Here is a 20,016-nt window from a genome sequence, read left to right as displayed (position 1 = left end):
AAAGACTCAGGCAGGCACTGTGAAAACATGGCAAGGTAAAGTGGAGGGGAAACAGGTTGAGTGCAGAATTTGGCCATAATAAAGGTAATCCAGCAAAACAGGTGGAGGGGTAACCCACCCCCCCCATACACCCGTAAATCACACAGGCAGCGATTTCACAAACCGCGGGAACTATAAGAACATTTTCTCCCTGTGTGAATGAGCTTGTCAATGACCAGGAAGCCTTTCCTCCAGCTTGTCTCCATGCCTTTTATTCCCGTTCCAGTTTAACACATAATCTAAAGGCAAAGGAAACGCTGGTCAATACCCAAGGTCAGTTTATTTCTCTGTGATTGTTACCCACAGCATAGCACTCATTTCCTCCCCAAACAACAATCATAATCATGAATGTGACATAAATCCCATTGAAAGTCAATTGAGCAATTCTGGACAAAATCAAATATACCTAAATATTAGATCAAGTTGTATAACATTCTTTCATTATTTTTAGTCTGCTGTGCTTTAGGCGATTTAGGGACATGCTGATTAAAGATCTGACATGAACTCTCCTTATGCGAGAGAAATGAAGGTGGAGAAATCTGACAATTCCCTAGCAATGACGGCGCCCGAAGAGAGACTGCAAAACAAGACACGTTCTTAGAGTGGGGGGGGAAAAAGCAAGGCTGTTTCTGCCCGGTTTCGAACCGGGGACCTTTCGCGTGTGAGGCGAACGTGATAACCACTACACTACAGAAACCAGCTGGCTGCGTTTTTCTTTACAGCGGCTACAGCCATTGGTGTGAGAGTTGCAGGCCTGTTCTAGCCAAGTGTTGCTGTTTTCTTGCTGCTAGATAAAATAACACACAGGGAGTGTTTAAAAGGTGCCTCCCAGAGAGGTTGATTTATCTCCTCCTGTGTAACATTCCCTTTCATGCACACCCGTGCATTCTAAACAAAGACCAGCGTCCAGCCAGATGTGGGCACCACTTAGATCTGGAAGAATGCAGGGGGCAGAAAGTTTTAAAACACCCGTTGATGGCAAAATTGAAGGGTATTAAGTGTGAAACAGTCGGGATACAATCAGGAATCCCGGCACAAGTGTGACACAACTGGCAGTATCCAGTCAAAGTAATTCATCCAGCAGGATGACTGGTACAAGCGCCTGGTATCTACCAAACCTGAAAGCAGTCATTGTGAAGTTCACAATGTGAACACATCTGGCTTCTTCAGATTCCAGACAAGGTACCTGTACTGTCTCTGCAGCGGATTTGAAACACAACAGCTGTGCAAAATGCTAGAATCCCCCAGAATCCAGGCAATTAAATCCCACAAGTACCTGGCTTCATCAGAACTGGGAGGACAAAGCCTTTTGTGAAAAACATCTGCATTTCTAAAAAAAAATCTAGCTCACTATTTTATACAGAGGGTGCTGGTGCTTTCAAACCCAGGCTGCTTGTACTTCTCTTCCTTGGTGCAGTCAGCACCTGAATTCAGAAGACCTGAATAATACAAGAAGGTTAAAAAAATACACCTGGATGGTTCAAAGTTCTTCCTCTGCCCAGTTCCCACCCCACCCTTAGGGTCCTTCACTGAAACCCTTCCCTCCTCCATACACAAGCCACACTCACTCATGTAGTTTTGGTGAATCAGAAGAAACTTCAGCAAATCATAACAAAAATGTTTTGTTATAGAGGATAAAATATGTTAAATATGCCCGCATTATTCAATCTTACTTTTCTCTATTTTTTTCAATGTGTTCACTCGTTGCCTTTGACAAGTTTGTGTCTAGTCAATTTCATTGTTCCTCTCTTATAGTCAGTTAGTTTAGTCAGATTCTCCCATCCTGAAACTACATTTATAAAACATACACCAGAAGGGGAGTTCAATAAACCCTCATTAAAAAAAAAGTTTAGGTTGTGCCATTTAATGGCTGTTTCCTCAAAAACTGGATTAAAAATGTAGTCAGTTTCAAATAAAATTAACTCCAGTCTCCCTTTAAGAACTTTAACTAACACAAATCTACTCTATAAATATTTATAAAAATGAAACAGTATAAAGGACACTGCGATGCAAATCAATATAAATCAAAGAGGTGTTTTTGTTTGTCTGAAATCCTTAATCAGTGTTAGGCCAAAGTCAGCCCTGGGGCAAATCTACTGAAGTTGTGGGAGCAATTTGTTTCAAGCACTTTAAAAACAATAATAAAGCAAAAATTTTAACATAGTCTTATTTTAGATTCTGCTGTTTCAAATATAATTGGTTGCATGTATAATAAATGCACAGAAAAAAGAACAATCAACACACACCACCTTTTTTCCATTTTGCTGGATAGAAAAATCATATTTGCTAATTTTGTTGCTGAACCTTTTCTTGTGATTCAAATTATCCATCAGCTGTTTGTCCGTCTCCAGAGCAATCCCCCTTAATAATCAACCCAGTCAACTGAGACAAAAGATGACAGGGAATTGCATCTAGACTGTTTTTCTCTTCTAGCTGAGACAGAAAAAGAAAGAAGAGGAGATCAGAATATTATCTTTTGATTGTAAGAAAGAGGGTGCCATTACTCCTGGAGCAGGAACTGGCATCTGGCGTCTCTCTCTCTCTCTCTTTGCTACAGCCATTTTTACAGACAGACATTTATTTCCAGGGAAGATATGGTTAAAACACCTTGCACTTTAAAACAAAAACAAAAAAACTCGCTTCGCCCAACGTGGGGCTCGAACCCACGACCCTGAGATTAAGAGTCTCATGCTCTACCGACTGAGCTAGCCGGGCTGCTTATGCAATATTTTAATTCAAGCCTGTGGAATAGACCTACAGCTATGTTTCTTAAGTTGCTATTTCTGTCTTGCTAGCTTTCTAGCCCTGTGTTGAACTAATCCCAGGGAAGCTTCCTAAGATCCAACAGGCTCCTTTTCCAGAGTTAACCACCTTCTGGGAACCCCAGAATGTCAAGCCACAGGATGCAAAGTAATAGATGCAAAGAGATGGGGGAATTACGAACAGAAGATAAGAGCAAAGGAAACAAGAAACTTCAGCAAAACGTAAGAAACAAAAGGAAGTATTTCATCACCCACCACACAGTCAGCCTGTGGAACTCTTTGCCAGAGGATGTTGTGCAGGCCAAGACTATAATGGTTCAAAAAAGAACTAGATAAGTTAATGAAGGATAGGTCCATCAATGGCTATTAGCCAGGATGGACAGGGATGGTGTCCCTAGACTCTGTTTGCCAGAAGCTGGGAATGGATCACTTGATGACTACTTGTTCTGTTCATTCCCTCTGAAGCACCTGACAGTGGCCACTGTCGGAAGACAGGATACTGGGTTAGATGGACCTTTGGTCTGGCCCAGTATGGCCATTCTTATGTTCTTATGAACAGCCACACTGGGTCAGACCGATATTCCATCTAGCCCAGGGAAGGGTGAACTACGGCTGGGGAACCGCGGCCAATGGGAGCTTCGGGGGTGGTACTCACAGGCGAGGGCAGTGCACGGTGGAGCCACCTGCCCCACCCCACCCCCAGGAGTCATTGCCTGACATGCTGGCCACTTCTGGGAGCGGCGCAGGGCCAGGGCAGGCAGGGAGCCTGCCTTAGCCCCACTGCATGCCGCTGCCTCCCTGGAGCCGCTCAACATAAGCGGCGCTGGGGCAAAGCCTGCACCCCAGACCCCTGCCCTGAGCCACCTCCTGCACCCCAACCCCCTGCCCTTAGCCCCCTCCTGCACCCCGCACCCTTTGCTCTGAGTCCCTTCCTGCACACCGCACCCCCTCCCACACTCCGCACTCCCTCCCGCACCCCAGCCCCCTGCCCCAGACCTACATTCATGGCTCTGCATGCAATTTCCCCACCCAGATGTGGCCCTCAGGTCAAAAAGTTTGCCCACACCTGATCTAGCCCAATATCCTGGTCTTCTGACCGGGGCAGAGGAGCCTGCCAAAAAGAGGAGGACCAGGGGCCCCCGCCCCCTCCATGGCACCATCCCTTCCGCCCAAGGCTCTGACCCCGGCCAAGCTGGAAGCCAGAGTGGGCTGGGAGCTGCAGACCCTCCACCCACTGGGATGGGGGCACCAAGAGCAGCTTTGGGCCGTATCCCCGCCGTGCAGGCCCCACCATGCAGGGTAGGTGGAGTGTTCGCGGCCCCCCACAGCTACCAGCGCGGTTCTTACCCCAACCTGGCTCTGGCTGGGGAACCGGGCCTCAGAGCTGCAGCCTGGCCATGGTAAGACCACGCAGCCGGGCAGCTGTGAGGAGCAAGCGATCCTCCACCTGCCCTGGGTGGGGGACCTGGAGGGCAAGGACACGGGTCAGGAGCTACTCTTGGCCCCCTCACCCCATGCAGGTGGAGGGTCTGTAGCATGATGCTGTTAGCCTGGCCAGGGGGGCGAGGTCTCCAGGGGCCATGGTGAAAAGTGGATAGGCCAGGCCGATCCATTTTCAAAAAGTGGGAGGGCCATGCCCCTCCCCTTTCCCAGCACCCGTGACCCGTGCTTCCAACAGTGGCCAATGCCAAGTGCCCCAGAGGGAATGAACAGAACAGGTAATCAAGTGATCCATCCCATCGCCCATTCCCAGCTTCTGGGAGTCAGAGGTTTAGCTCAAAACAGCAAAGGGCGGGGCAAAGACTCAACATATAATACAGTTGCTTTTTAGTCATTATTTACCTATATTCCATGCATTTTCCTTTGCCTCGAAGGAAAAAAGGGAAAGAAAATGACCCAGAGGTTGGGCTATTTGCTTTGGAAAAGAGATTTTGTGCAGGATCCTCCCTCTCCCTCCTGAGTGTGTCCAGGACACACTCTCCCTTACGGGATTTAGATGGAAAGTGACAGCTGCCGGGTTTGGGATCTCCCAGACCCCAGCCAGGGTCACGCTGCGAACAGCTGCCAGCACCATTTGCTGCTGATCGCTTTTGCTGCCCTGTCACAATTTGCTGTGTCTGCCTTTCCCCATCCTCTGGTCCAGGGGTACCGTATTGTGACGGATGGGGGGCTTTCCCATCATAATTTCCTCTCTCAGCTTTCTCCATCTGCTCGTCTGGGGCAGCAAATTATAATGGCTAAGGGTCCACCTATTATAATGTGCTACCTCTGCCTTTCCCTATCACCTGGGATGGGGGTAGCAAATAGCCTATGCCTTAATCCAACCCTAACTACACTTGATCCCCTCCCAGGTTGGGGGTCTGGCAGGAAGAGAGGTGGGGGCAGCTATTCAGTAGCTGTTGTGTCCCTGCTCAGAGAGAGGAGGTTGCGCTCCATCTGTCTCTGTTTTGTGTCCTGGGTCATGAGCTGCTGCCTCCTCCATTGGGATCGGGGAGCGGACACTGAGCAGCTGCTGCTCCCCCAGCAGGGTCTGTGCTGGGGAGACCTTCATCAAAGGCCCCTCTGTGCCGTGCCCGGCCCAGATGGAACGTTCACTGCGCCACAGCGAGAGATCGACTCTGCAGTCTGGGGGTCGGGGCACCTGCCTGGGAGGCCCAATCCTTTCCCAAGGATTCTGTAATGACTGCTGCAAAGTGTGACAGGTTCTTCAGGAGAGACTAAGGGACCCCTCCTCCCCATATCAGTATCTCTCATCACCTAGTTTAGGAAGCTTCCTGCCTAGCATGCTGGCTTTTGTAGATTCCATCCTTAAGTGCCTCGGTTTCCCCATGCACGGTACAAGGAGCCTAGCTGACTAATTCAGCCTTTCTGGATCCCAGGGTTGTTTCAGTGATTTTTCTAGACACCTAAATGTTAGGTATTGCAACATCACCATCGTTTTGGCCCTCCAGGGCTCAGTGGCAGCCAAGTACCAGACATTTGACAACTGCAGAACTGGTTGAAGCAGAGGGGGCTAGGGACCAGATGCCTGGAGAGCCCCATGCATCCGCCATTATCCCTCAGAATTTTCCGACGTTCACCAAACTCAGCAGCCTTCTCCCGAGGGCTGCCTGGAACACATCCAGAAATGTTAGCACTGATCAGGTGCAGCCATCAAAAGCTATTGCGTTGCATCCAAACGGCATTGCACTGAGTGCAGGGCCTCACTTTGCATGGCCAAAAATAAATCAGAGGAATACCTGGCTCTCAGACAGCACTTTTCATTGGTGGATTTCAAGGTGTTTTAAGGCAGCGGCTCTCAACCTTTCCAGATGACTGTACCCCTTTCCGGAGGCTGATTTGTTTTGCGTACCCCCAAGTTCCACCTCACTTAAAAACGACTTGCTTACAAAATCAGACATAACAATACAAGCGTCACAGCCCCACTGTTACTGAACAATTACCTCCTTTCTCATCGTTACCATATCCTTATAAAATGAATCGAAGCGAAAACCGCGTATAGTCAAAATTACATTGAGTGCAATGGCGGGCGGAATCGCCCACACTACAGGTACAGTATTAAAATTGTTATTTTTCTTTTTTTTGGTTTTGTTTTTGTTCTTGCCGACTGCATAAAGCTGAAATCGCGCATGTTAAATGCGTGTAAGATACGACAGACCTGTATTGTAAAACTGGGCAAATATCTAGATGAGTTGATGTACCCCCTGGAACACCTCTGTGTAATCCCAGGGATACATGTACCCTTGGTTGAGAACCACTTTAAAGAACAGGTTATCATGACTCCTCTCTATCACTGCTCCACAGAGGTTCAAAAAAAAAAACATGCCTCCCCAGCCTGACTGACTCTTCTTCCGCAGAAGGCGGGTGAATGGGACAGGACAACCAGATGGATTTTCCCCACAGACCCATAGAAGAGTCTGAAATCCCACAGAGCTGGCTGCTTTGGCATCTGCGGTCTGTGGTGCTCAGGGAAAGAGAAATAACACCTCCAAGAGGCTTCCATGAAAGCCCATCTTGATTCATTATTCACGACAAGAGACGCTGAGAGGTTGAGAAACTATGTTCTGCTTTATTATTTCCAAATGAGAAATTCAAGCTAAACCCACCTCCCCAGCCAGGGCCTGGAGCCCAGCTCAGCGCAGTGCATTTCTGTCCCAGACCAGCACTGTGCTGCTCCCAGCTCCCGCGGGCACCAGGGAAAGAGAAACAAGTTAAAGCTGGTTGAAAAGCACAGACAGTCCGCGAGAGATGCCGGGATCCAGTCACAAGATCCAGGGCCAGCTCTGGCTTTTTTGCCGCCCCAGGCAAAAAAGCCTCCCGCCGCCACCCCCCTGGAGCGCAGCAGGGGAGGGCGCCAAGCCCGGCCGCACGCCGCTCTCCCCAACCGGCCGGAGCGCTTGGAGGAGGGTGGCGAGCCCGCCGCGGTTCCGCTGGCAGCTGGAGCCCCAGGAGGAGGGCAGAGAGCCCGGCCGGGGCTTCGCTCTCCCCGGCGTCCAGAGCGCCGGGAGTAGGGCGGAGAGCCCGGACGGGGCTCTACTCTCCCCAGCGGCCAGAGCACCGGGGGGAGGGTGGCGAGCCTGCCGCAGCGCTGGGGGAGGGCGGCGAGCCCACTGCAGCTCCGCTCTCCCCGGCGGCCGGAGCGCCGCGGGGAGGGCAGTGAGCCCAGTCGTGGCCCCGCTCTCCCCGGCGGCCAGAGTGCCGGGGGAGGGCGGCGAGCCCACTGCGGCTCCACTCTCCCCGGCGGCCAGAGCCGGAGCACCATGCTGCCCCCCTCCAGGTGCCGCCCCAAGCACAAGCTTGGTGGGCTGGTGCCTGGAGCCGGCCCTGACAACAGCAAATGCTCGGAGAGCAGGAAACCCCACGAGCTCAGGTTCAAGGGATGCAGTGTGGGGCACGTGGGGTTCTCTCATTTGCACCCAGGACTCTGCAGTGGATGGGGGGGAGCTAAAATTTCAGGGTCCTCCTCTCCCTCTGGCCTCATTGATAGGGGTCAGCCTGGCTTCCGGGGAGCTCAGGCCTCGTGACTTCCCCAGCTTCCTTCTTGCATCTGCCCAGCCTCATCCTCTCAGCAATGAGGAGACACTGCCCTCTCCCCACCTCTCCTCTTGGGGCGTCATTCATAGCCCTTTAGATTTCAGGGGTGTCTTCCCATGGCAATCATAGGACATTTCCTGTCCTTCTCTAGCCCCGCTGCAGCAAGCTCACAGTTCTCAGCATTGGCTGTCTGGTTGTCAACAGCAAAATGTGTAGTTTTCCAGCTCTGTACCCCTCACCTCCCACTCCATCCCCCTCCCAACTGTATCTTGCATTGTTGCAGGGATCAGGCAGTAACTTCCTTCTCCATTTCAGTCTCTGCCTCTGGGAGGGTAAATCTAGCACTCACCCTGTTTGTGCCAATACATATTGACAATTGGCATTGTTCAAACCACATGAAAATCTCACGATGGGGTAGAGGTGAAACTAAAATAGGAAAGGACTATTCTGGCAAATATTCATTTGCCTCATCACGTCTCCAATACACCTGAGCTACATCCTATCAAACCAAACTAATATCAAAGTATGTGACCCAACACCTTCAGGAAAGGAAACCCCACGATAGAGGGTGGGCTACGAAACACTTTTACATTCAGAAAGTGAAATCCCAGAGAATCTTCAGATTCACAATCAGGAGAACAAATTGACACATTTTCTTCTGAGCTGGCTAACCCTGCTTCCCTCAGCGCCTCCTCACTATTCGGTTGTTAGTTACAAAATTTTAGCATCCTCACAACGAAACAGAAAAAAATAAATAAAATCAAAACCTTCCCCTCGACAAATGATCTGTACTTGGCTGTGAAAAGCCCAGAAGCCACTTTACCGATAGATGAAAACAGGGATTAAAGCTCAGAAGCCTCAGAACTGTAGCCTCCCGCAACCCCAGCCCAGGTCGGTGACACTTTCACCTCCAGGAGCCTAATTTAGGATCAAAGTGTGATTCCTATGCATGGAGAGCCAGGGACACTGTGGTAAGCGACACTTTGGGAGGTGGAGGAGTAGAATGGGGACAGGATAAAATTCTCCAAGGCTTGGACAGAGGCTGCTGCATCAAGGATGGAGCGTGACAGTGACTGGGGAAGGAGGGAATCCCTCAGACTCACGCCATCGCTCTCAAACAGCACAGAACCTAAAACACTGCCTTTTACTACCCTTGCTCCAACTCTTCTAGAATCCATTTAATTCTCGTCTGTAAGAGAGAAAATGTACAAAAAGAAATGCTTGCCGGCACGGCCTGGATCGAGGTGAGAATAGCTGGGAGCGAGAGAATCTACACCCAAAGGGGGAACTCAGTGACTGTCACTCTGCTAATGGTGAGGATCAGAATGAATTAGGTGCTCAGGCTCAGTCTAGAGTAGGATGAGTAGGGGAGGGTCAGAGGAGACGAGCTGGCTGATCCAGACCACAGACGGAGGTTCAGAGGCTGAAGCTGCGGAGGCAGCGGTGGGATCTCCAGGCCTCCCACAAAAGGCCCTGTGGGAATCAGTGGCGCTATCTGTATGCAGCGGGGGCAGGGAGATGGGCAGAGGGGGTGAGTGATGAGGCAGCACCTCTCTGCCCCTGGGCTCTCCCTCACCTCTTATCCCAGGAGCTCCAAACACTCGATAGCCCAGCACCCAGCTCCCCCTGCTTCCCAGCTCCACCAGCCCCAGCCATTCAATCCCCAGTTTCCTCCCCACAACCCATTGCCCTGGTCCCTTAACGTTTGATCCCCAGAGCCCAGTGCCCCGGGTAATTTGGGGAGGGGGGTTGGTAACTCCTCCCAGGATACTCCCCCTGCAGGGAACAACCCCAGGTAAGTGGGGGAGCCCAGCCTAGGGGCTGGGGAAGTTCAGGGGTAGGGACAGGTGTGTAGAGTGAAGGTGGGGCCTGGCTCAAGTGTCCTTCTCCTCATCTCCATGGCAGGGGGATCCCAGCTGGGAGGGGAAGGGAGAGGGGGGATGTTCAGCCAGGCAGAGGGAGCGGCTGGAGGAGTTTCTCTCTTTCCCTTCCCCCACCTGTGGCCCATCAGCTCAGCAGACAGGGCTGCAGCCAGGAGGAGGGGCTGATGGGGGCTTCTCCTCTGTCTGGGGTTTGCTTAGACCTGGCAGAGCCAGAGGGTCACGGACCAGCTGATGCTCAGCAGCTGATGGATCCTTGGGAGCCAAATGCCCCTGATGTGTGTGGGAACGAGGAAATGGGTTTGTCACCATGGCCAGCCCTAGTTAGGGCACTCAGAGAATTTCTCCCATGTGCGGAGGAGTCTCTGATGTCTGACATGGTGTTGGCTCCACTTGGAGCATTTTCCTTGCTAACGACATCTCAGCAGTTTCTTCCCTGCGCGGATTTGCTGTTGCCAGATACTAAGGGAAGCTTGCCCCACATTCAAGGTTTTTCTCTCTCATGTGGGTTCTCCAGTATTAAGTAAGGCCTGAGCTGTTATTGAAGCTTTTCCCACAGTCCAAGCATTTATGGGGTTTCTCTATTTTGTGGATTGTCTGATGCGTAACAAGGGCTGATCTCTGAATGGAACTTTTCCCTCAACAGACACTTCTGGGGTCTCTCTCCCATGCTGGGGTCTCCTGATGAGTATTAAGGGTTGACTTCCTATTGAAACATGTCCCACTTACAGGTTCTCTCTCCCTCATGAATTCCCTGATGTTTAGTGAGGTTTGAGCTGTGACTGAAGCTTTTCCCACAGTCCAGGCATTTATAGGGTTTCTCTCCCGTGTGGATTCTCTGATGTGTAATAACGGCTGAACTGACGTTAAACCGTTTCCCACAGTGGAGGCATTTATAGGGTTTATCCCCCGTGTGGGTTCTCTGATGCGTAACAAGGTTTGAGCTCTGACTGAAGCTTTTCCCACAGTCCAGGCATTTATGGGGTTTCTCTCCCGTGTGGGTTCGTTGATGTGCAAGAAGAGCTGATCGCAGATTGAAACATTTCTCACAGTCCAGGCATTTATAGGGTCTCTCTCCCGTGTGGGTTCTCCCATGTTTAATAAGAGACGAGCTGTCGCTAAAACTTTTCCCACACACAAGGCAGTTATAGGGTCGCTCACCCGTGTGGGTTCTCCGATGTTTAGTGAGGCTGGAGCTCTGACTAAAACTTTTCCCACAGTCCAAGCATTTATAAGGTTTCTCTCCCGTGTGGATTCTCTGATGTCTAATAACGGCTGATCTCACATTGAAGCTTTTCCCACAGTCCAGGCACTTATAGGGTTTCTCTCCCGTGTGCGTTCTCTGATGTGCAATAAGAGCCGATCTCACATTGAAACTTTTCCCACACTCTAGGCATTTATAGGGTCTTTCTCCTGTGTGCAGTCTCTGATGGGTAATAAGGTGTGAGCTCTGACGGAAACTTTTCCCGCAGTCCAAGCATTTATAGGGCTTCTCTCCAGTGTGGTTTTTCCAATGCGTAATAAGGTTCGTTCTTATACTGAAGCTTTTCCCACAGTCGAGGCATTTGTAGGGTTTCTCGTCCTTGGGATTTGTCTGCTGGGCGGTGGTTTCCTTGGGATCTGTGCATCCTCCCCCACCTTGAATTGATTCATCCACTTTCTTCCTTGGCTGGTTTCCCAGCTGCCTCTCTGACCCACCCCGATTTCCCCAGGCTTCTCCCTGTTCCAAGCATTGGGAAAAATTCCCTTCAGCTCCTCTCAAAAAGGCCGTCTCTGGTTCCACCTGCCAATTCACCTTCTTGTTCTCACTCACGGTCTCATCACCTGTTGGGAGAGAGAGAAAATCCAGACAGGAGTCACTGTCTGTGCCGGGGAGAAAGGACAGAAAGGGGAATAGCAAAGAGAGAAAACACAACACAGTAACTGCTGGGGAGACTGAGAAATTGAATTCTGCCTCCACATCCCATCCAAACACTCACAGAGGAGTAAAGCTGGGGAGGAACCTGCATACAGCAAAAGGATGGGTGGGAAGCCGTGAGTGATATCTGTCATGGTGAGGCACGACTTGTCAATTACAGCCCTGACCTGGGTGAGATGGGGCAGACCTGGAGGAGCTCGTTCACAGCACATCTTTGGGAGTCTCGACTTTTTCCTTCACTCACCACACAGTTTCTATGTCCGTTTCACCGATGCCTCACCTGTGTGGATGACTCGCATGACCTCCTTTTTCTCAGAGGCCTGGAGATCTGGGACCCACGGCTCTTCCCCTCGTTCCAGCCAGGCGATCAGCTCAGGTTTAGGAATGGGAAATCCTGCTCAGAGGGTGAAATCAGACAAGATCAGGGTGCGTGGAGTACTGGGAGAGTATCTGTCACAAGGAACATTCCCTGAGTTTAACCTAGCCCCACGCGCTGTGCTGGGAGCATGACTAATCTGAACAGATGGGAGCATGATCACTGAGCCCCCTTGAGAGAAGCAGACATTGGGGGTGGGAGACCATCCCCTTACTAGGAGTTTCCAGGGTCTGTGCACTCTGGGGGATTCGCTGATGCAGACACAGCTCTTGGGTTAAACCCCTGCCTAGTTCTAAACCTCCAAAGCCCTCCCCATGGATGGAACTAGTCCTGGGAAAGGAGAGCAACAGGGATTCTGCATGTGAGTTAGAGTTAATAGAGATAGGACAATACATGGCTTCTGCCCCCTTGAAAGCTGGAGGGATGGGGATGAATTAGCACGTCCGTTAGGTTTACGACTCCCTGACCGCTTTGGAGGGGATAGAGATGCAAGTCTCTCTCACGCTGGAGCTGTGGACTATGGGACCCATTCCCCTCTAATCTAACTGACCAGGGAAGAACCTGACCAGAGTCAGAAATGCAGACCCCACGGCTTCTAATAGCTGAGAGGACAGGAATCCCTTACCCAGCGAGGTCACTGTCTCATAGTTCTCCTGCATGACGTCCCTGTAGAGGGCTTTCTGAGTGGGGTCCAACAGAGCCCCCTGCGCCTGGGTGAAATACACAGCCACATCCTCGAAGGTCACCGGCATCTGAAACAACAAGAGTCCCCCGCTTAGCACCTGTTGCCCCAGCCACTTTCTCACTACTCACATAAGAGGAAGGCAAAGAAACAGAAGCTCTTGGAGGACCAGAGTAGCAGAATCCCACCCCCGCCCCGCTCAGAACAGCCAGGAGGCTTCAGGAGGTGGGGAGAAGGTGAGAGTGCCTTGTCCCCCCAGCAGCTGGAGGAAGGCAGAGTCTTCTTATTTACCACATGCCTACCAGCCACAGGCTGATACAGGAAGCAGAGCTCTGAGCAGGGGACAGGGACAGGAATCCCAACAGCTTCCTTTTTGTATTTGGGGGGAAAACAGACGATACAGTCTCATCATATACACTCTTTCCATTCCACTAGTATTTCATGAGGATGTTTAACAGAAGCCACTAAAGCGGGGGGGGGGGGGAGGATAGCTCAGTGGTTTGAGCATTGGCCTGCTAAACCCAGGGTTGTGAGTTCAAACCTTGAGGGGGCCACTTGGGAATCTGGGCAAAATCAGTACTTGGTCCTGCCAGTGAAGGCAGGGGGCTGGACTCAATGACCTTTCAAGGTCCCTTCCAGTTCTAGGAGATGGGATATCTCCATTAATGTTGTTGTTTTTTTTAATGTTTTAGACATTTTGTAATTAGCAGATCCAGATAATTTGCATCCAAGAATTTTAAAAGAGCTGGCCGAGGAGCTTGCCAGACCGTTAATATTGATTTTTTAATAAGTCTTCAAGTGCTGAGGAAGTTCCACAAGACTGGAATAAAGCTAATGTGCCAATTTTTAAAAGGGTAAACAGGATGATATGGGTAATTATAGGCCTGTGAGCCTGACACTGAGCCCAGGCAAGATAATGGAGGAGCTGATGCAGGACTCGATTAATAAAGAATTAAAGGAGGGTAATGTAATTAATGCAATTCAACATGGGTTTATGGAAAATAGATCCTTTCAAATTAACTTGAGATCATTTTTTGATGAGATCACAAGCTTGGTTGACAAGGGTAATAGTGCTGATATAATCTAGTTACACTTCTGTAAGGTATTTGACTTGATACCGCATGACATTTTGAATCAAAATCTCAAATGATACACAATTAACATGTCACACATTACATGGATTAAAAACTGGCTAACGGATAGATCTCAAAATGTCATTTTACAACATTTTACAATCAACATCGAGGGCATGTTTCAAGTGGGGTCCCACAGGGATTGGTTCTTCGCCCTCCGCTAGTTAACATTTCTAAGAAATGACCTGGAAGAAAACAAAATCATCACTGATCAGGTTTGCAGAGGACACAAAAATTGGGGGATGGGTAAACAATGAAGAAGCCAGGTCTCTGATTCAGTGCAATTTGGATCACTTGGTAAACTGGGTGCAAGCAAAAAAATATGCATTTGAATATGACTAAATGTAAACGTACACATCTAGGAACAAAGACGGTAGGTCATACTTCCAGGATGGGGGACGCTGTCCTGGGAAACAGTGACTCTACGGGAGCCATGGTGGATAATCTGCGGAACATGAGCTCCCAGTGTGATGATGTGGCCAAAAGAGCTAATGCAACTGGATGTATAAACAGAGGAATCTTGAGTAGGAGTAGAGAGGTTATTTTACCTCTGTGTTTGTCACTGGTGCAGGCACTGATGGACTCCTGTGTCCAGTTCTGGTACTGACAGTTCAAAAAGGATGTTGACAAATTGCAGAGGGTTCAGAGAAGAGCTAGGAGAATGATCAAAGGATTAGAAAACCAGCCCTATTGTGATAGACTCAAGGAGCTCTATCTATTTAGGTAAACAAAGAAAAGATTACGGAGTGAGTTGATTGCAGTCTACACTGAGAACAAATATTGAATAATGAGCTCATCAGTCTAGTGGGGAAAGATATAACACAATCCAAGGGCTGGGAGCTGAAGCTAGACAAATTCAGACAGGAAATAAAGCGTCCATTTATAACGGTGAGAGTAATTCACCACTGGAAGAATTTACTAATTCTCCAGCACAGACAAGTTTTAAATCATGATTGGATGTTATTCATCTGCTCTAGGAATTATTTTGGGGGACTTCTCTGGTCTGGGTTATACAGTGGGTCAGACTATGATCAAAGCAGTCTCTGGAATCTATGGACTTATCAAAATTTCACAGCAGCCTCTGGCTAGTGGGTTCAGACTCTGGCACTGGGAGTCTGGTCAGTTTTCCCAGCCCTGCCCAGGGGGCCGTTTCCTGTTTCAGAAATGAGGGAATGTTTCTCTCCCACCCCCGCCAATGGGCCTGTTCAGAAAATCATGCCCAGGTTAATCATGCCCCCGCAGGTTTGTCAAACCCTGTCCCCTCCCTGCCTCACCCTGGGTTTCCTGCCCCTCCCTCTCTACAACAACTCTCCCCTGCAGCGCCCTGAAAATCCACTCCCTGAGCTGGCTTCATCACAGCCATTTCCCTTCCCTGTCTCCTGAAGACGGGACAATCTGGAGCAAAACGTGGATGTGATTCCTCAGCCTGTCAGGGCGAGAGGGGCGATGGGGGAGGTTTCAGAAGGGGCTTGAGTCCATTTCACACCCCGATTCCCCCCAGGCTCTCTCCCTACAGACAGACACTCTGGACTCTGCCATGCTGGGAAAACATTCAGTCACTATTACAACACTGACCTGGCCCCTCCCACCAGCACTGAACCCCCTGAGACACTTTTAAATCGCCCCCACTCTGCCCCCCTCAGTAACAGACTGTCTGAGCCAAACACTAGAAAAGACCAGAATCAAAGGAGCTGCGTTGGTGGATTCCCCCTGACGTTGGCCCCAAGGGCAGCGTCCAGCACGCAGTGGCAGTGACTCGACTGGGGCAGGAACTGGCTTTTCGTTTGTCAGCTCCTCCCCTTGTTCCCAGGAGAGTCAGTCGGCCCAAGGGTGATGCAGGGAATGGATCCGGGCAGGGCTGGGAGCTGGGAACCTCCCTCCTCACTTACTGCTCCTGCTGCCCCTTTCAGGTTCTTCTCTTTTCCTTCCTGTCCCCTTCCTTTTCTCTCCTCCCCTCTGCCTGGGACAACTGGTGACTGTCCTGTTCCCCTGGACATTTGCTCTCCAGTACACAGATCAGCTACTTCATCTAGAACATAAGAGCAGCCATACTGGGTCAGACCAAAGGTCCATCTAGCCCAGTATCCTGTCTTCCGATAGTGGCCAGTGCCAGGTGCCCCAGAGGGAATGAACAGAACAGGTAATCATCAAGTGATCCATCCTGTTGTCCATTCCCAGCTTCTAGGGACACCATCTGCCTGCACAACATCCTCTGGCAAGGAGTTCCACAGGTTAATTGTGTGTTGTGTGAAGAAATACTTCCTTTTGTTTGTTTTAAACCTGCTGCTTATTAATTTCATTGGGTGACCACTAGTTCTTGTGTTATGAGAAGGAGTAAATAACACTTCCTTATTTACTGTCTCCACACTCGTCTACTAGCAGGAGTGTGAGCCTGGGGGTGTCACCAAGGGCAGCAGCTCTGGGACTTACAGACACTCGCTGTCCCTCTACTACAAACTCACCAGCTGGTCCCTGAAAGGGGCCCTTTGCGCAGAGTCACTGTCTTGCCCGGCCCCAGTCCTTTCCCCCGCGTCTCTCTCCTCACCTGCAGGCTCCGGACACTGGAGAAAGTCCCCACCAGGCTGGGCAACGCTTAAAGCCCCCATCAACCCTCTCTTAAAGCCACCTCCCCCTGCCCCATCCATCCCCCTCCTGCCCCTGGCCTCACACATGCCTGTTCCCCCCTCAATTCCCCCTACCCCCCTTCACCCCCCTCCCGCTCCCCCCACGTGTGGCTGCCCCAGCACGGCCCGGGCTGGCTCCCCCCCCCCGCACACACCGGGAGCTGGCGGCAGCTTTCCCGGGCCCAGGGCAGTTATCGCAGCCAGCTCCGCTGGGAGCAGCCTGGGGCCAAACCTCCCCCTGCAGCCCGGGGGTGACGGGGGCGGGGGGCGGGTCTCTCTCACCTTCCCTCCGAGCGGGGCCCCCTGGGGCAGGGGCCGGGCCGGGAAGGGGCCTGGCCGGGCTGGGGGCTCTGCCCTGGGAGAGGCTCCTGGGGAGCAGCGGGAAGGGCCCTGCTGGAGATTCCCCTCTCCCGGCTGCAGCCAGGGCTCCGGGCTCCCAGCACCAGCCGCCGGGGCTCGGGGATCTCGCCGGGAGCCTGGAGCCAGAGTCACCGCAGCGGCTGCGAGTCACTTCCTGCTGCCGGGACTGAGCCCAGCGATCGCTCCCCCCAGAGCCGCCTCCCAGCTGCTCCTGGGTCCTAGCGATCAACCTATCGCGCTGCAGCCCCCCTGCCCCAGACCCTGTCCCCTGGGGTCCCACCACCCCTGGGCACAGGCAGCTTCTCCCCGCATTAGGCGGCATCGTGCATAGAAGCCACTGCGTCAGTGACTAGATAAAGGAGACGTCCATATCGCGGGGAGGGGAGAAAAGGGGGCTTCTATGGAGACTGGGGATTGTTCCTGTCTACATGGACACAGGGATGATGGGGGTCCTGGTCCTGGAGAGGCTGCCCATAGCTTGGAGCTGCAGGCGACATGCTTCTTGATGACACTCCGTGTGTGACCGCCCTGGTAACAGTCTGGTACAGGAAGCACTTGGTCAGAGCTGGTCTCTTGTCTGCGCACCAAGCTCCCTGGCTACCAGCCCTGGGCCGGAGCTACCAGCTCTGCTCCCCTAGATCAGGTCATGGAGCTGCCAGTGCTTTGCCACCAGGTTCCTGGAGTTATTTGTAGGGCCGGATTAAGCCATCCCTGGGCCCAAACCCCCTCATGTCCCCCCACCCCAGGGGCAGGCACCAAAGGAACTTTTACCCAGAAAATGTAGGCGCTGGGTGAGTTTAGGAGCCTAGACAATTTGAGGAGTTGTGGGAATAGCTATGGAGTCAAAACTTGGGACTTAGGCCCTGAAACCCAAATTTAGGCATCTAAGTACCTTTGTGAATCTTGCCCAGGATCTCTATAGGGTGGGCATAACGTGTAGTTGTGCACCTGGCTTCTTCAGCTCTTCATAAGAATGTCAGCATCCTCCGTCCTTCTCAAAACACTTCTCAGCGCTGTCAGCACACCGGCACGCTCTTGCACTGAGCAGCCGCTGATATCACAGGGCTGTCTTAAGCAGATATGCTTATAATATTTCCTCCCTTGATGTCTGATCAGCTCACCTGTCAGGTGAGTAAAGAGGGAGCGACCTGCCGGGTGGTTTGCCTACAATGAAAACATCCTATACAGCTTCAGAAACAAAGTACAGAGCATATCTAGTAACTGCAGTCACAGCCTACTTCTGGGTGTTTCTGGGCCAGGTGATGGGCCCTGCGCTGTGCATGTGGGCTGAGATACAACATCACAACGTGTTAAGTGAGCTGAAAATCTTTTTATTACAGCCTCTCAAGCTGTGTTCTCACACCTAGGCAGATATCGCAGCCATTAATATTACCATGAAAATGTCAGAAAGGTGTCAGAGACAATGCTGTGTTTGTGAGCTAAATTCCCCAGGGAGCACATAGTAACAGATAAGCTTTATATGACATGTGATTAGTGAGCAGCTAGTGGCTGAGATCAAAGAGGAATTTCACAGTCAGCACCAAAAATGTGGATTGATTGGTTAATTCTATTGGGACAAGAATTTCTATACATTGCTTACAGAGTGTATCCCTATACAGCCAGGCCAACACCCTCTGTGCACACAGCTGGATCTACCATGAGAACACTATCCGGCCTTCATTCTCCTGCTCATAACAGATGCCCAGACCAGCGGAGGGCAGAGAGAAGAGGCGAGATCATCTTAAATTTCAACCTTAAACCATTTATTGAAATTTTGTCAGGCCAAAATTGAGACCTGGGAAATATCGTAATGACTTTTCCACACAGGGCAACACTCAGGAAAATTAAGATGAGTGCCCCACTGCTTTGCTCCTTCTCTTTGAAAAATCAAATGTGGGTTACACTTGGACTATACAAAATTTTTTAAGTGTTCCGGACACATCAAAGGTCTGATGAATAATAGCGTTTTTGGGAAGGACTCTTGCAATCGGCTATGGTTGCCAAGACTACTATAGTCATAACTAAGGTGACTTTACTTCTGAACGAGATCATCCACACAGGGGTTTATGGCGCATTAACTTCATACCTTTAGCATCACACCATGTACACAAGCCCTGAAGAAGGGAAATTAAAGGGCTTGAAGCCTTGGTTAATTTCTTTAGTTTAAAATTTGTTTTTTTTTATTTCCATGACATCCACATGAACAGGGTGGGGGGCGGGGGGGTCACAGACATTCAGATGCAAATATCTCTGCTCAGGAAAGAATCATAGAATATCAGAGTTGGAAGGGACCTCAGGAAGTCATCTAGTCCAACCTCCTGCTCAAAGCAGGACCAATCCCCAGCTAGATTTTTGCCCCCAACGGCCCCCTCAAGGATTTAACTCACAACCCTGGGTTTAGCAGGCCAATGCTCAAACCACTGAGCTATCCCAGAGAAGTGTTCACTACACAACCAGCATCAGAGAAATCAGTCAGCCTTGAAGTCACATGATCCCAAAGAATAAACTGGGTAAAAAGAACAAAAATTTAGCATTAAAAACTCAAGCTGCCGTCTGCCATACAAACAGGAAGTGTTACACTAGAAACACTGTGAGAGGTGACTGCTGAAGCTACTAGCAACTAATAATATTTCCAAAGATTATTTGCTATGAAAATAGAAATGAATGAACACACGGACATCCATCTGCACCGTGTTAATGAAGGGAAATGATGAAGTGCTAAGAGTCATCAAAATAGCATTTTAAAAAGTAACCAATTTAAAGGAGTGAAACTCTATGGACAGTGGATTACCAAAAAACCCAGTCCGACTCAGGCAATCAGCACACCAGGTAAGACAAATTTGTGAAGTGCTCAGAGGTGTTATGCAGACAGATACATTGATACGGGATTCTCTTTCACACTAAAATCATGTATGACTATTGCAATTTTTGGCAGTGGGGGGATGTAAAATATTTTACTGGATCAAGTCTCCTTTCGCTGCTCAATACTTCATGTCTTGTCTTGGCATTGGGATGACGTGCTTTTAAGAACACACGCCTGCACACCAGCAGACCCTGTTCCAGTTCCCTGTTCCTTCCATTCACTGGGTTGCCCTTTGATTCGCTGCAAAGTTCTTTGTTCCACTTAAGTCTCTTGAAGCTGGTCGAAGCAGTTTCTGCAGCCCACTGGGAGACAAAGGCAACATCTCATGGTTAGTCCTGGCCATTT

At 50.4% G+C, this 20,016-nt stretch overlaps 1 protein-coding gene and 2 non-coding genes across 9 annotated transcripts; all 3 read right to left on the bottom strand.

The window, feature by feature from the left end:
- Positions 1-663: 663 nt before the first annotated feature.
- On the bottom strand, positions 664-736 carry TRNAV-CAC (transfer RNA valine (anticodon CAC)). Its single transcript has one exon. It is a non-coding gene; the product is annotated as a tRNA-Val (tRNA).
- Positions 737-2,681: 1,945 nt separating this feature from the next.
- Positions 2,682-2,754, bottom strand: TRNAK-CUU (transfer RNA lysine (anticodon CUU)). The gene has a single exon. It is a non-coding gene; the product is annotated as a tRNA-Lys (tRNA).
- A 4,092-nt stretch (positions 2,755-6,846) lies between these two features.
- Positions 6,847-17,145, bottom strand: LOC101936582 (zinc finger protein 501-like). Of its 7 annotated transcripts, none has more exons than XM_065564935.1 (6): positions 16,731-16,870; positions 15,626-15,853; positions 14,373-14,479; positions 12,635-12,761; positions 11,914-12,027; positions 6,847-11,539 (listed from the first exon to the last, which is right to left on the bottom strand). In XM_065564935.1, the coding sequence occupies exons 4-6, from the start codon at positions 12,759-12,761 to the stop codon at positions 10,422-10,424; spliced, it is 1,359 nt and encodes a 452-aa protein (XP_065421007.1). In that variant the 5' UTR covers positions 14,373-14,479; positions 15,626-15,853; positions 16,731-16,870; the 3' UTR covers positions 6,847-10,421. The 7 variants fall into 7 exon arrangements, with proteins under 7 accessions (XP_065421007.1, XP_065421008.1, XP_065421006.1 ...); XM_065564936.1 differs by having other exon boundaries at positions 14,373-14,477; positions 15,714-15,853; XM_065564934.1 differs by lacking the exon at positions 15,626-15,853 and having other exon boundaries at positions 14,373-14,477; positions 16,731-16,949.
- Between the last annotated feature and the right edge of the window lie 2,871 nt (positions 17,146-20,016).

This window comes from Chrysemys picta, chromosome 12 (genome assembly GCF_011386835.1).
Source record: "Chrysemys picta bellii isolate R12L10 chromosome 12, ASM1138683v2, whole genome shotgun sequence".
NCBI lineage: Eukaryota > Metazoa > Chordata > Testudines > Emydidae > Chrysemys > Chrysemys picta.
Note: the sequence above shows the minus strand (reverse complement) of the source record. Positions and strands in the feature narration are given on the sequence as shown.

What these genes read in the sequence shown, in the direction of transcription:
- LOC101936582 (XM_065564933.1), bottom strand. Translation starts at nt 17,130, where the DNA reads ATGCCGCCTAATGCGGGGAGAAGCTGCCTGTGCCCAGGGGTGGTGGGA. An exon ending in GGGCCCCGCTCGGAGGGAAG is followed by an intron (nt 12,028 to 16,730) that starts GTGAGAGAGACC and finishes CCCTCTGAGCAG; the next exon opens with GATTTCCCATTCCTAAACCT. An exon ending in CATGCGAGTCATCCACACAG is followed by an intron (nt 11,540 to 11,913) that starts GTGAGGCATCGG and finishes CTCTCCCAACAG; the next exon opens with GTGATGAGACCGTGAGTGAG.